General features: G+C 43.2%; 1 protein-coding gene across 1 annotated transcript in view; it reads left to right on the top strand.

Moving 5' to 3' along the window:
• The window catches only part of CADPS (calcium dependent secretion activator), a gene marked incomplete at its 5' end in the record, with an annotated part of 468,533 nt that overhangs the window by 393,202 nt on the left and 58,886 nt on the right, over positions 1-16,445 (top strand). Inside the window, 2 exons of the mRNA XM_024746317.1 lie at positions 4,867-4,941; positions 5,832-5,915. Coding sequence (XP_024602085.1) covers positions 4,867-4,941; positions 5,832-5,915 — 159 coding nt within the window. The remainder of the gene's footprint in view (positions 1-4,866; positions 4,942-5,831; positions 5,916-16,445) is intronic.

The following is a 16,445-nucleotide window of genomic DNA, read 5'->3' as shown; positions in this document are numbered from 1 at the left end:
AGTTGATTTACAATATTAGTTTCAGGTGTATAGCAAAGTGATTCAGTTATATATATATATATATATATATATATACTTTCATACAGTTTCACTATACAATCTCTTATCAGGCCAAACTATAGACCGTGGTTGGAGATATATACTAAGAAATAACAAGTTGATTTTGTCACAGTGGACCCTGTCTCTCATCTTTACCACTGATTACTTCTGTGCTAGAGTAGAATGCCCTTGGCTTAATCTTGAAGTCTTGGTTTTCTAGACTAACTTGTCCAGTGGCTTAATAACTACATCACATGGACTCTACCCCTTAGCTACCAAACTATGTGACCTCGAGCAAGTCACTTACTCTCATAACCTTGCTGTCGTTTGTCAAATGAGAGATAATAGCATGTAACACACACCCTTTGAGAGGCATGCAGCTTGTCAAAATTGGGGATAAAGCTTCCTAATTTCTGGATGTAAGATTAGAAATTTGTCTTGGTTATTCCCAAATAGTAACATTTTTGAGGCTAAACGACTTCTTTCTGGACATTGTTCTATTTGATATGATAGAAAAGACTTCACGTATTTACCCCTAAATGATTCAAGGTGTTTTGTTGGGTTTTTTTGTTTTTTTTAATGAAAACAATAACTGAGACTCATAAATGTTTCCAAGTTTCCCAGAACTAGTGCACAGACGTCCAGGCTAAATGATCTTTGTTAAGGGCCCATCCAATACTGTATTCTAGTCTATGATTCTTAGCCGAAGCCTGTCAGTTTCCCAAGCCATGCTAGAGAGACCTGCTATGCCATTTCTCCTTAATGTAACTGAATCAGAGACACCTAAGTGACCAGCTTGCAAGAAATGAGGCCTTTTCTGACCTTAGAATGCCAAGTGACTGAACAGTGAGAATGAAGCCAGACATCATTGTCTGTAAATATATACTTCCTTGAAGGACCTTGCTCTGTGGCTGTGACCTTGACTAGAACTTTATCGGGAAGTCTCATGCAAATGGTCTCTCAATTTTTCTCACTTTGTAGAATGGAGATGTTCATCTCCAAAGTAAAGCTGAATTGTTAAAGTGAGATTGGCCAAGGGTGGCTGGAAACATCACGATATTGGGAGAAGTCCAGTGTTTTTATGTAGTTTTCATTTTGTGAATATTGGATAGTAAACTCATATTACAGATCTAGTTACTAATACCTGCTTCCACCTGGATTCCAACTCCCTTCAGGTATTTTGGACTAGATACCGGCCAGGTGATACAATATTCTCCAATTGTAAGATCACTTCCTGAATTTCATCACTGGGATAAAGTCTTATTTAAAGGCAGCTGTTGAAACATTTGTTAACCATACTTTTCCATCTTAAATATTTATTTTTTCATTAAAATTTGTGAAGCACCAATAGAGAGGAAATTGTGTATTAAATAGTTTCTCACTTGGTCTAGTGTGTTTTCATCTCACTTCCAAGGTCAGATGGTCTTAACAGAAAGACAACGTACACACAATCTGTTCCACGACAAGGCAAAATGTGCAGCACAGGAAGTCAAGTGGAATAATTTTCACGAAGTGATTGTGAATTTGCTGCAACTTAGCTCATCAGAAGCAAAAGTAAACTCTCCAAACTTTCCACACCACTGAAGATTAGTAGTTCCCTTGCCATCATCATCGTCATGATCTAGTGCCCCAGAATATAACTTCAGGAATATTGTTGTTATTATTAGGGTCAAGTCAATCTAAGAAGGCCAACAGAGAGGACTGGAAAATGCAAAAACAGGAAGGATCCCTGTTTGTACCCGTATTAGGATGCAGATAGAACTGGATAGTTCAACTGACTGCAAAAAATTTTGTGACAAGATAGTTTAGTTAGGGGGATGGTAATTAAAAGATGCCCCAGTAGTATTTGTATCCCTTCATGGAGCTTCACATCTGCATGGAGCAATGTATCTCCCAAGAAAGAGCAGAGTGAAGGCAAGGTACTTACTGTTTCTCCAGAAAAGCAGGTCAATCAAATAAGTCTCCGGAGAATCTGGTAAAAGGAATTCACGTATTTTGTAATTACTTGAATAGGAATGGGGACTGCTTTGATACGTACCCCTTTGCCACGTGATAAGCAGGGTAGATATTCCCCTGCCCTACTATATATCCCAAAGTAGGTTCTATTTAATTCAAATTATAGTTTACATACGATCAAGTGTATATATTTTACATGAGTTTAGAGAACTGTATACACACATGTAACCACCATGCTAATCAATTAGTAATTGTAGGAGTAATTCTGCCAGATAGCACTTCTGAGTCTCTAAACCACGTTTCCATGCGTGGTTTCATGACTTTGTTAGGTGAATATGATTTCTACACTCACAACAGGGATAATTCTAGCCCCATTGAGGAGATAAGGAAATAGACCAATAGAGATGAACATGCTCAAGTTTCCTCCAGAAGTAACAGACAGAATAGTCATAGCGAACACTTTGTTTTCATAAGTAGAAATTAAGAAAAGTGGAGAGGAGTGGAGGTCATAATATTCACCTGGAGAGAAGGGGAGAGACAGTGGGACTACCTGGAGAGTAGTGGGGACCATATTTGGCATGGGAATATTGAAGATAGGAAGAGGTTCCCATAAACCACCACGTCTCCCTATACTTTAGTTTGGATTCCTTAGAGAATGAAAAGGTTTGAGGTTCCCCCACTTCTGAAGAGAAAGCCTATTTGTCTTTGGAGAAAGAATGACATCGTTAACTCTTCAGAAAAAGAGCCTCAGTCTTTCTTGGTGCAGAGTGATTGCTCTTGGCTTTGTTTGCCATTTCAGCCAAGTGTTTCGAGAGATTGTTTCTTTTCTCAATGATGTTCTTTGCTTGGTTAGAAACTCCTCCTTTCATATTTCATATTATTTTGCCTGCAGCTAGCTTTTCGGAGTTAGTTAAACCTTGTAGTTAATTTAATATAGGTGGATCATTTCTAGCAATTCCAAAGAAAATCTAGCGGAGTGAGGCAGTCTCATGAGAAGGGAAAGTAAGCATGTGATTCTGGATCTTATCTCAAGACCTAAAAATGAATTTGGAGCCCCATCAATATCCTGAAATTCTTTTGCTCTGACATCTTTCTTTGTGTTTCTAGCACAGAATTCTGCAGATAGTTTTTGCATTTACTTTGAGGTTTATCGCTCTGACTGGTAAATCCTTTCACAAAGCTAGCAGTAGAACCAACATGGGTCCTGATTTATCAGGACTACACAACATGGGCCATTCACTTTATTATTTTCCTCTAATCAACTAAAAGGAAAAACTAAAATGAGATGACTCATCTCTGCCTACCCTTATCTTCTCCATTATGACCTTGAACAAATAATAATATTTGAATTGCAATTATAGTTGACAAAATGTTTTCACATGTAGATAGACCCTCAGTTCCGTCTTCAAAATAGATTTATGAGTCTGAGAGCAGGACTGGCGGGAAAGGACTTAGCCCTGGTTTTTTAAAATAATAATAACAATAGTATAATGATAATAATAATAATTGAACAGACCTGCTAAATATCTTCATACAGAGTTTGCCTCATTCCCTCTCCAAAATCAGTAATTTGTACTGGCTTCGCCCCTTCTCACTGGTCTGGGGTAGTAGTAGTATTACCTGTTTTTTGTTTTTTGTTTTTACAGATGAGGAAACTGAGCTATATTTTCTTAGACATCATGACTTCCCAACTTTGCACTGGAATTTCACCTAGGTCTTCCAGTTATAATCAAAATTCACCTATGACTTTAAGTGAATTAACCTAATTCACATCCCTTTGGTCACTTTTAATAATTCTGACTGCCAGTTATCAGAATATCAAACCACATTACTATGGCTTATTATTTCTGTATGTTTTCATAACTTTTTGATGGTTTGTTTAATTTTTATTTTTCTCATGTGTCCTTTTGTCCTAATTTTTATTTGCACTGTTCCTTTTTCTTTTCTATTCCTAATTAATCATCCTTCTGAAAGTTTGCTAAAGAGTGGGTAAGTGCATTTTCCTTTCCAAATATCAATGTTTGCCTTGTTATTTTTTATCAAGGAAATATGGAATAATTCAAATGGATAGTAAAATGATCTAATAAATATCAAGGAGCTGGCATACAGCATCTCTTGTTGAAATCGCTTTTCCTTTTTTCCTGGCATTTATAGCAGATTTTTGTTGGTGTGGGGTTGGCTTTTGCATTACTATTTAAGTTTAAGTGACAGCGGCAGTTTGAGAGATTGAAAAACTTAGCAGCCATCTCAGGAGAGGCTCTAAACCTGGGTCGGCTTCTCCACAAATGAAGAAACTAAGTAGCTGCCACAAGGGTTGATAAAGAGACTCTTTGCCCTCACACTGAGTCAACACTTGGAGGTAGAACCCGGGAGCTCTGAGGCAGTAACCCAAAGGACCTGATGGTTTGAGAACAGTTTCTGCAAAATCAGTCAGTGTCTTGGTCAAATTCCCTTTGGAATTTGTGGCTCCCTAAGTCACATCACCCAGCAGTTTCCCAAAGATAATTTTCAGCCTCTCTATTAAATCATTGTGGTATCTTGCTTTGTAAGACCCACATCAGCACACTGCCAGACCAGCCCTTAAGCCATCCGTGCATGCTGTTTGTAAATGTGTGTGTGTGTCTACACGTATCAAAGCCAGCAAAAGCTTTGGGTGAGGAACAATGCGCCTGTTAATTGTTTTAAGAGCTTCTGATCTTTCTCCATCAATAGACCTGGAGTCAGAGTCTTACAGCTGCTTCTGGGACTGTGGAAATAGACTGGGTCCCATGGCCAGGTTTTACTAATAAATTGCGTTGTTTAAAAATTACCGACGGATGCAATGCCATCACCTCCCAAACATGCTAATATTTGTCTTTCTGTGTTCCTTAGCATCAATACCATTCAAAAATAGATGAACTAATTGAAGAAACTGTTAAAGAAATGATAACACTCTTGGTTGCAAAGGTAACCTTCAGCTTCCGGTGAAATGTTTCATTGTGAACATGGCTCTGTTATGTCTGCGTTTCCATTAAAATACGACACGTTAAAAAGTTGCACTGGGCACTTGGATTTCTCAGGAAATAAGATCGTACGTCACCCAGCCGCAGCTCCGAATGATTTTTCTGATGATTGCGAGCGTGTGAAAATGAATTGATGAAGTGCCATTTGTTACCTTAATAAGAATTTGTCCCTAAATGTTGCACTAGGTTATGCAGGAAATATTTGTTTTGTTTTTCAGCCCCGACAAAGTTAGGTTTTTAAGAACAGAAAGTTAAACGGTAATAAGGAATTCTGCCATCATGAAAACCCCCTTTCCGCTAGTTTCACATGCAGTGAGAGTCATAATAAAACATAAAAGTCAGATAAAGCTATTTCAGTCACCCTCATGAATTATAGAATTTTAACTAAGTAATGCTGAATGGGAAGACATTTATATTTGCCAGTGCTAAACTTCTGTTTCCCCCAAATTACTGATAAAATACAAATAAAAATAGATTGGATTAAATGTAGTGCTAATATGTAACGTAAAAACTGCTTTGCACAGTTTTGGATTTTGAAAAGTGCATTTAATATTATCGCATGCTATACACAACTCAATAATATTTTGTCACTTTGCACTTCTGTAACACTCTATATTTGCAATCACATAATAATGAAGAGAAAGCCGAATAAGTCAGATATTTCTATGTAAAGGCAGTCTATTCCTTTCCCCAAAGACGGGAACCAAATAATAGAACTTAAAAATGATCGAGGGCTCATTGCTGGTCTCTAAGCGGTTGGGAAATGTTGCTCTTTCTTGTGAACAGTCATCGTTTGAAGTAATCATTCTTTTTCCTTTTTTGCTCTTTTGCTAGTTTGTTACAATCCTGGAAGGAGTGCTGGCAAAATTATCCAGATATGACGAGGGGACTTTGTTTTCTTCTTTTTTGTCATTTACCGTAAGTAAAGAGCTGCTTTCTTTCCTGGTTTTTGTTCTAGTTGGGGTTTGGGTTTGGGTGTGGGGAGGCGAGCTGTTGTGTCATTTTGGTTTGGGTTTGTGAATATCTGTTAATTGCAGTCAACTACCAATGTATAATAAGAACACAGGGAAATAAGGAGAACATTTCATGACAACAGGTAATCCAAAATCATTCCTATTTAGTTTGTGAATATATAATATGTATGTGTGTATAAGCATGTACGTAGACACACACACGTACGTCTCTATATGTATGTATCCAAAGAAAGGGTTGCCGGCTACGCCCACCTTAGCTATCTCAGGGAGACCATTGAATGTTTCCCGGCTACCGTTCCCTGCAAATGAGGGAAATTAATTTTAGAGGTTACCAGTGGAGACCTACAAGTCAGATAGAGCTTGTAAATAGTTTTTATTTGGTCCTCACTGCGTCAGGTACACTTTTCTTTACTGAATTAGTTGCCCACATTTAAGCATCAGGAGGATTCAGAGATGTCTGTATCCCAGGGTTTCCTCATGAAGGGAACAGTCGGCAGCCCTGGGTCTGCACGTGTGCACTGCAACAGTCTACTGGAGCTCAGTCGGGTAGTCCCCACAGACCAGGCATGTGTTTGCCAGTTCCCTGTACGTGTGTTTGCCAGAACCCCCCTCCTGGCTGTTGCGCTCATTCCCCTACCTGCCTGGGCTTGGGGACACTGGAGTTCACAACCTCTGGAGCAGATGATCCAATCTGTACACGTCCTGGAGAGCTCTAATTCTGTGCCAGAACTGGGCATGTGCATGGAAGTGAGTTAGGTCGTGGGCAGAAGCCAGCCTAGTTCTCTGTAGGTAAGGGATCAGTGGAGATGGTCGCTGTAAATGGACTGCCTCAGGGGCCCAGTTCTCCCATCCTTCTGTGCTAGGCAGGCCCTGCAGCTGTGTGCTTTCTTGCCCTTTCTGATAGCAGGGTTCTTGCTGGCTCTAAGACCATCTGTTTTCCTCTAACAATGCCGTAAGAAAGGCGATCAATTTAGGACCCACTATCTGTGGGTCTTTGAAACATCTCTTCTAGGAGACGAAGAATCTCCTAGAGAGGCAATGAATGCCAAGACAAAGCCCAGCACGGGCCAGGGAGTAGCACGTGATCATCTTTGGAATCCAGCAGAACCGGGTTCAAATCCCATTACCTGTCTTAACCAGCTGTGTGATCTAGAGAGGTGTCTCATCCTCTCTGCGCCTGAGTTTGGTTTTGATTTTGGTTTGTAGGAGGCATGCTGTTGTGTCCTTTTGGTTTTGGTTTATGTATATGTGTGTTAATTGTGGTCAACTACCAATGTTGTAGAGGAGTGGGGAGTAGATAATATCTTCCTTGATGAGCTGTTGTGAGGATAATAATGAGGGTGGAAGAGCTCAGCATGGTCCTCAGTAAACAGCAGCTATTACTAATAAAAGGTAACTAAGATGATTATTATACAATGCAAACATACATGCCACGCACATAAGTTCTTCCCAAATATACCCCTACTTTGGTCTTTCCCTAACCCACACGTTAGATTTCCTGGGAATTAAGGGAAATGTAGGCAGAAAACATTCAAAACAATGTGTAGATTGTATGTGTATGCACATTATCTACATGCCCAGCTTGTTTTGATGTACAGCTCTGACCTTCTCAAATATAAGGATTGAACTCAATCCTGGAAGTGTGATGGCCTTGGTCTCTGGAATTTATTGGCAAAGGTGGGGTGGGAAGAGGATGGTGACGATAGAAGTTCTATTTGATTCACTCAGTAGAACCACCCGTAATGTGTCAGAGCTGAAAGGAAACGTATCCAACCCATTTCTTTGACAAACAAAAAAACACAAGGGACAGAGAGGGGGAGTAATCTGTCTAAGGTCACACAGCAATGGGAAGAACGGGGACAGGAAACCAGGTCTTCTGCCAGCTTCTCCCCACCACTGAACAGCTTCCTGGAGAGAGTGGGATTCAGCCGGCAATCGCCTGTCACTAGAAGGCAGATGGGCAAATGAGTCGGGAAGATTCATAGAGAAGGATTCAGGGCACATGAGTGGGGAGTATTACAAAGTCTTTCATTCCTCAGTGAAGTCATGGAAATGGTAAAAAGAGGCAGAATTAAATGCAGCTTTTCTGGAAAACATTCCCCTGACACCCACAAAAGATACCACTTTCTTTGAGTCTTCCTTTTGAGCAACTGTTTTTACTGCACTGCATTTGAACCAGTGCAAACCAGAAAAGCCCCTCTGCTCTTTCTCGAGCAGAATTCAATCCGCCAAGGGCCCACCCTAACTCCCGACCTTCCAAGGGAACTAGTGAAAGGTGGGAGCGGGGGGTGGGGTGGGGGGGCGGCGATATCAAGCACACGGGGCCAGGGAGATTCTCACGGGAGGATTAGAAACAAAGAAGACCTAGCGTAGCCATGCGGGAGTTTTCAAGCCGAAATTCTCATCCTCTCATCTCCCTTTTCGGAGACATTTTACAGCCGCACAGCCTGCCTCGTGAAGTCCCCATAACCACGGAACACTTCGGGGCTGTCGCTGGGCCTGTGACTTCCCTTCCTTAGTGACACTTCTCCCACGTACTTGGCTACCCCAAGGCCAAAAGCACCCACTTATCATTTGCAGCCTGTGTTCTCATCCCTGCTGGTGTTCCAGTGTTGGAGAAGGCGAGCTCTGCTGAGAGATGGCAGGAACTTCTCCACACGTGGATCCGGAGCTCCTGCCCAAATTCTAAAGGGCCTTTGAAGACTTCCTGCAGCCCAGTGGTATTAATTACCCCGGAGAGGGGTGGAGGTATAAGGGGAGAGCAGAAGCGGCAGGGATTGCGGAAACAGCCTTGAAATCAAGGGTGAGAGAACCAGCTGTGGGTCCTGGGACCCCGGACAAAGGCGTAGAGATGGTGCCGACACCCTGGCAGGATCTCCTCAACTCCGCTCCCATTTCTGATTCAATTCTTCGAATATTACTGTGTACTTACCATGTCCCCACCTCAGCGGGGCTGCCAACTCTGAGCCATGTGCTCTGCCCCCCAGAAAGCTGACAAGTACTGACAAATGTGCCACCCTTTCCCCCTCTTTCTCCTGCGGAGCGCCTCCTTTCCTGGGTGGGCTTGATTTCGTGGTCCAAGCCAGACATTTTGGAAAACGTCTGCAGTGGCACAGAGCAGGCAGGAATATTTATTTCTCGTCTCCATCTGCATTGCTTCCTCTCTTGGAGAGGAGCTGGGGGGAGGAGGGAGGAGGAGATGTGGCTTCTCCGTGCCAGCCCGAGAGGCGCCCAAGCACACCCCTCCTCTCCTCCATCCCCAGCTCCAGCAGCAGTAGCAGCCTGGGATTTAGGGAGGTTAGCCTTTCGAACTTCTGAAAGATCAGCCCAGTTGGAAGTCACAATTAGCAACTATCCGTCCATTCCCCCACCCCCACCCCCCAACTGCAAGATGTGCTTTTGTGTGGGTTGCGTGCTTGGAAGAGTCCCTCTCTTTGTGGGTAGCCTCGCGCTGTTCTTTTAGGAGGCCAAGAAGGGGGACAAGCAGGTGTCCAGGTCGCCCTCCCAGCAAGTCTAAATCCTTTCCTCGGTCCTATCCAGGTGTTACCAAATATGCTGTTTCTAGAATCAGTTTGTTCGTTTGTTCGTTCATTCACCCAACATATGTTTACCGAGCACCTATGGGTTGTGGATTGTGCCAGGTGCTAGAGACCCAGCAGTGAGAAAGGACGACGTATTCTCTGTCCTTTTGGAGCTTACATTTAGGAAAGGAGATGGAATTAAAAAGGAAAGAAAATTGTAGAGTCGGACACTGCAGTACAGACCACAAACCAGAGACAGAGAGAAGGGGTGGGGCGCAGCGTTCTTTCAGCCGCGATGGTCCTGGACGGTCTCTCCAAGGAGGAGACGTGGGGGCCGAAACTTAAAGGGGCCAGCCATTGGTAAAGAGGAGGAGAGAAACTTCTGGACAGAACAGCAGCTACAGTGGCCATGTGGCAGGAAAGCAGAAGGAAGTTTTGCAGAATATTTTGAAAGGAGCATGAACAGGATTTAGGGATTGAGTGGATGTTGAGGGTAAAGATTCAATTGGAGGAGACTAAGATGGAAGGCTCGAGAACCATGATGTATCGAGAGCTCAGCTGAGCTGAATGAGTCCCGAGAGTCGGTGGGATACCGCGAAAAAAGGCATCGTGGTGTGGGGAGACCTGGGAGACAGGACCCCAGCTCTGCCCCTCCTCAAGGATTGGTGTGACCTGGAACACGGGACCACCCTTTGGCTTTTAATTCCCCTCAGTGGCTATGTTAGATGAATTCGGAAGTCCAAAATAGCTACAAGAGCTTCAGCTCCTATCCTTTAAGCACTTGCTAAGTGCCTGGCACTGGGCTAAGTGCTTTAAATATATTTTTTCTCGTTGAATCCTTTGAGTAATCCCACTCCAGCAAGGCTCTCCTGCAGATGATGGAACTGAGGCTCCAAGAGGGAAAGGCCTCCAGCTCGAGCAGCCTCTTCTCTCCCTCTGTAAACTATGGAGCCTCCAAAAAAAAGTGAAAATGTGGGAGGATGTTCTATCTGCCCCTAGGAGACAGAACAACTACATCCAATTCCCTGAAGCCCCCTAGAATTTACCTAAGATCCCTCCATCATCCACATCCATTTGAGATGGTCACAACATAGCATGGAAGCCACTTGGTTCAGGAAGAATAAAACCCGTGTTAGGGCTGTCAGGGACCCAAATCCCATGGTCTGTCCATTCTCCTAGGTCTCAAATTACCCTCATTCACCGTTTTTCTTTTCGCCAGCATTTTAATTGTTCTGCCACTTAGAAATGAAATGAAGTAGACATGCTTCTTCTCCTGCTAGAATCCGAGACCAGGGCTGGTGTCAGTGTAGATCAAGCAGCACGGACTGCTTTGGTGCAGAGCTCTTTTTTTTTTTTTTTTAAAGATTTTTATTCATGTGGACCATTTTGAAAGTCCTTATTGAATTCGTTACAATATTGCTTCTGTTTTATGTTTTAATTTTTTGGCTGGGAGGCATGTGGGATCTTAGCTCCCCGACCAGGGATCTCTCTCCAAGGAGGAGACGTGGGGGCCGAAACTTAAAGGGGCCAGCCATTGGTAAAGAGGAGGAGAGAAACTTCTGGACAGAACAGCAGCTACAGTGGCCATGTGGCAGGAAAGCAGAAGGAAGTTTTGCAGAATATTTTGAAAGGAGCATGAACAGGATTTAGGGATTGAGTGGATGTTGAGGGTAAAGATTCAATTGGAGGAGACTAAGATGGAAGGCTCGAGAACCATGATGTATCGAGAGCTCAGCTGAGCTGAATGAGTCCCGAGAGTCGGTGGGATACCGCGAAAAAAGGCATCGTGGTGTGGGGAGACCTGGGAGACAGGACCCCAGCTCTGCCCCTCCTCAAGGATTGGTGTGACCTGGAACACGGGACCACCCTTTGGCTTTTAATTCCCCTCAGTGGCTATGTTAGATGAATTCGGAAGTCCAAAATAGCTACAAGAGCTTCAGCTCCTATCCTTTAAGCACTTGCTAAGTGCCTGGCACTGGGCTAAGTGCTTTAAATATATTTTTTCTCGTTGAATCCTTTGAGTAATCCCACTCCAGCAAGGCTCTCCTGCAGATGATGGAACTGAGGCTCCAAGAGGGAAAGGCCTCCAGCTCGAGCAGCCTCTTCTCTCCCTCTGTAAACTATGGAGCCTCCAAAAAAAAGTGAAAATGTGGGAGGATGTTCTATCTGCCCCTAGGAGACAGAACAACTACATCCAATTCCCTGAAGCCCCCTAGAATTTACCTAAGATCCCTCCATCATCCACATCCATTTGAGATGGTCACAACATAGCATGGAAGCCACTTGGTTCAGGAAGAATAAAACCCGTGTTAGGGCTGTCAGGGACCCAAATCCCATGGTCTGTCCATTCTCCTAGGTCTCAAATTACCCTCATTCACCGTTTTTCTTTTCGCCAGCATTTTAATTGTTCTGCCACTTAGAAATGAAATGAAGTAGACATGCTTCTTCTCCTGCTAGAATCCGAGACCAGGGCTGGTGTCAGTGTAGATCAAGCAGCACGGACTGCTTTGGTGCAGAGCTCTTTTTTTTTTTTTTTTAAAGATTTTTATTCATGTGGACCATTTTGAAAGTCCTTATTGAATTCGTTACAATATTGCTTCTGTTTTATGTTTTAATTTTTTGGCTGGGAGGCATGTGGGATCTTAGCTCCCCGACCAGGGATCAAACCCGCACCCCCTGCATTGGAAGGCGAAGTCTTAACCACAGGACTTCCAGGGAAGTCCCGGTGCAGAGCTCTTGATAACAGACCAGAGAACAAGACTGCCACCTTGGTCCAAGGCCAGAACTGGATCAAGGGAATTCACTTCTGTCCACAGAACATTTTGGTCAGGAGGCAGTTCAAATGGTAGAGTCGGGTGGGTGTTGATAGTGATTTGTTAGTGTTGTTTCTGACGGTGTTCCATTTTTGCTGTGGCCTCAGGGAATGCCCAGCATGGGAGAAATGGCTTTTTATAGTGTGGGCTAGTGATGGCGGTGTAGACAGAGAGGTCTCGGTTCACCCTCAGAGGGTAACCTCATCAAATTATCAGATGCTGAAGTCATGTGATTCAAGTCATTTGGCTTCTACACTTCAGAGTGAAGGTGCCTGCCTTGGACAGAAGCACCAAGCATGGTAGTAAACACTTACATTTATTGAACATACTATGTGCCGGCTACTGTGCTAAGTGATTTACATGCGTTTTCTCATCGGATCCTCACAATCAGCCTCTGTAATAGATACGATGATTATCCCCACTTTACAGATGAGGGAAGTTGAGTAATGTGTCTAGAGTCACACAGCTTCTGAGATTGCTACAAGCTGGCGTTGGGTTTGTGGTCTTCTAATTTTGAAGCTTTGAGCCACCGGTGGAAGGCAAGAGTTATCTCATCTAATGTATTTTGTTCACATGGACCAAACAAAAACACCAGACCCTGAAACGCTCAAGAACTATAAAGCACTGATCTGCCATGTCTTCTACAAACTTCTTTCATCAGCCGCTCCCCAGTTTTTCAGAACTTGACATCCACTTTGGGATCTATGACAGATAATTTTATCACCTAGTAGGACATCATCTTTCTTTCCAGTTCATGCCTTGAAAACACAGCTGACAATTAACATACCTGCTGTCCAAGGCAACGCTTCAGAAGCTTTCAGAAGGAAGAAAAAAAAAAAAAGCATCCAAAGTCAACCATTTCCCTTAATATTCTTTAGCAAACATATAAATGTCATTCAAAATGAACGTAAGACAGACACAGTATTTTCTTTAGACTGTGAGGCGCTGAACTACAGGGTCATAGAAGTGTCGGCTATGAAAGAAATACCTAACGAACATGTACACGTCTTCAAACGGGAAATAATTGTTCCGAAATTAAAAGATAGAGATTCTGACCTGACCTCCGAGCCACATGCAGTGGGAAGCTTATCACCAGAAAGGTAGAGGGAGAGATGTGATTGTGAAGCCCAGACTTACAGACACGTGAGCACATTATCGAGCATTTGTGAGTCCATTTCTTCAACTCTAGAGTGGGGACGCTAATACCTGCTTCAGGGAGTCAAGGGGACAAATAGATACAAAGAGAGCATTGGCCTTGCATGGTACCTGCCATGTTGTGAGGGCCCCATAAATAGCCATTCTTAACCTTCCTTCAACTTAAACCTGTCGGAAGGTTTAAATGACCCTAGTGCTTTTAACCAACAATTTTCTCACTGGTTCAGTCCTTAGCATAGTATCATTTCTCCTAAGCAACCCAAACTATTATCCGTAACAGGATCAACCAAAACTCTCTTACAACTTCTATTTCAGCACATTCTCATGTTCAAAAATTTGATTCATCAAAGACATTTTCCGTTGTTTAGCGTGCTTTTAGCACTTCATGCTTTAATTCTTCAAGAACTTTGCATGCATACGTAGTCTCTAGAATACCTCTCTATTAATCAAAATAGATGTTTTACCAGAATTGAAGGTCTCATTTTCCAAGCATATGTTAAATTGAACCAGGTTTATTTCAACATGCACCAAGGTTACTTGCTTTTCCAGTTCTGCCGCTTACCAGGGTATAATCTTGGACAGATTAATTGACTTCTTACCTTAGTTTACTGACCTATAAACTGGGAATAATAATGAGACCTATATTATGTGGTATTGTTAGAAATAAGTGAGAAAAATATTATATACCTGGAATGGGATAAGCATTCAATACTTGTTTTAATACCGTTATGGTTGTGGTCGTTCCTGTGGTTATATCACTGAGTATTAGAATCAGTTAATCAGCCACCATCTTTTAAATGACTGCTCTCTGTAAATTATTGAGCTAGAGCTGTAGATGGGGAAAGACTTTTTAGAAAAAAAAAAAAAAAAGACCTTATCTCTGTTTTCTGGAAGTTACTATCTAGAGTACATACAACAGAAGCAACTTTGGAAATTTTCTGGTCCAGGGTTTCCAGTGATGTGCTCAGTTCCTACCTGCTGTTCAGAGCCAATTCTTTGCAACTCTTTTCATGTCCAGATTTAGTGATGTCCTGTTGGTAGCTTAAAATTGACCAGAGTCAAAGTATTTGCACCATGGAAATTGGCAAACTCTGCCTAAACAAGGCTGTTGCTTCTCCTTCTTCTTCCCCTTCCTCCTCTCCTTCTCCTTCTTTTTGACAGCCTTTTTCCTAGCATATCACTGAGTGTTTTCTAAGCATGGGATATATATACCACACGTTACCTGAGACAATGTTAGATGCGGCAACAACTCAGTATTAAATAGAACCAATCAAATTGTGAGAGGGTTATTTTTTTTTAATTTTATTTATTTTTGGCTGCGTTGGGTCTTTGTTGCTGCGCTCGGGCTTTCTCTAGTTGTGACGTGCGGGGGCTACTCTTCGTTGCGGTGCGCGGGCTTCTCATTGCGGTGGCTTCTCTTGTTGTGGAGCACGGGCTCTAGGCGTGTGGGCTTCAGTAGTTGTGGCACGTGGGCTCAGTAGTTGTGGCTCACAGGCTCTACAGCACAGGCTTAGTAGTTGTGGCTTGCAGGCTCTAGAGCTCAGGCTCAGCAGTTGCGGCTCACGGGCTTAGTTGCTCCGCGGCATGTGGGATCTTCCCGGACCAGGGCTCGAACCCGTGTCCCCTGCATTGGAAGGTGGATTCTTAACCACTGCGCCACCAGGGAAGCCCGAGAGGGTTATTTTTAAATTTTATTTTCTTCCTTATCCTTCTATCAAGGAGAAAGTTTCGTTTGAGGGCTTATCTTCCTCTCACACTTCTCTAAAATTTCACATCTTCATGTCTAATAAAGAGAAAGCGGGACAGTGAGCAGGCCTCAGGCTCTGGACCCGCCGCAGGCGACCCTGCCTACCTAGGAAGTAATAATGTCGCTGCATTGGGTTGGCCAAAAAGTTCGCCCGGGTTTTTCCATAATGTCAACCTAATATTTAAGTTGTATTTATTTTTATGCTTCTCTTATTGAGAGTGATATTTAGTTTCCATGTATAGTAGTGACACCAAGTTTCTTTTTATAATTAAGTAGTTTTTAAAAGAGAGCCAGTTTAAAGGAAAATATTAAGTAAATAAGTAAATAGAGTACAGATGGCACATGGGCAATAGCCCAAATGGGGAAGGTGGTATTGATGCCGGAAGTTCGGGAAGTTGTGATACATTCTAGTCACCCCATTTTGCAGCTGTGTAAACTGAGGCCAGGGAAGGAAAATGACTTGAACCACTCGTTTTGTCACAGAACCCAGACCTCCTATCCAATCCATGTGTTTGTTTTCCCCACCCTTTACCTGAGCTGAGCGGGGTGGGGGTGGGGGGAGAAGGAAAAAAAAAAAAAGAAACCTCTCCACTCCGTAGCAGATCTAGGCTGGCTACAAGAGACAAGTTGTCACTGGCAACGGTGATGTAAACAATCTATACCCTCGAGTTCAGGCTGAGGCAGCTGTGGGGAGAAGAGGAGGGCAGCAGGGCTGACAGGTGGTCCCTTCGTGCAGAAACATTAATGTTCAGTAATGACGGTACAAGCCTCGTCGGCTTCGCACCCAGACCATGCGGAAGCAGGGGCACGAGTAAGACATGGTCCTAGGTCTCTTCCAGCTTGCGTTCGATTGGGCTTATTAGTGCTGAGAGACGTTTGTAAGGCAAAACAAAACCAAAAAATGCCAGAGGTGGGCAAAGCACCTGCCCCCCCACCTCCACTTATAATCAAATAAAAATAAGCCTTCATGCCTGCTTCGAGATCTTACAAAATTAAACTTTCCAATTTGCCCTTCCGAGTTTCTCCTAAAATGAGAGGATGCCGTGTAAATAAGCGTGGAAGAGCAGCTCAGCATCCTTGAGAGGGTACAAACCCTGGAGTCCAACAGACCCACATTCACATACCAACTTCATGGTGCTGCCAGCTTTGGGTCTTGCAGGAAGTCACTAAACCTCTCTGAGCCTCAGTTTCCTCATCTGTAAATGGTGATAATGATCATACCCCCCCCCCCCGGGGGG

Source organism: Neophocaena asiaeorientalis, unplaced genomic scaffold, assembly GCF_003031525.2.
Source record: "Neophocaena asiaeorientalis asiaeorientalis breed wild unplaced genomic scaffold, Neophocaena_asiaeorientalis_V1.1 scaffold251, whole genome shotgun sequence".
NCBI classification, from domain to species: Eukaryota; Metazoa; Chordata; class Mammalia; order Artiodactyla; family Phocoenidae; genus Neophocaena; species Neophocaena asiaeorientalis.
The sequence above is the reverse complement of the archived record's forward strand: the minus strand, read 5'-3'. Positions and strand labels throughout refer to the sequence as shown.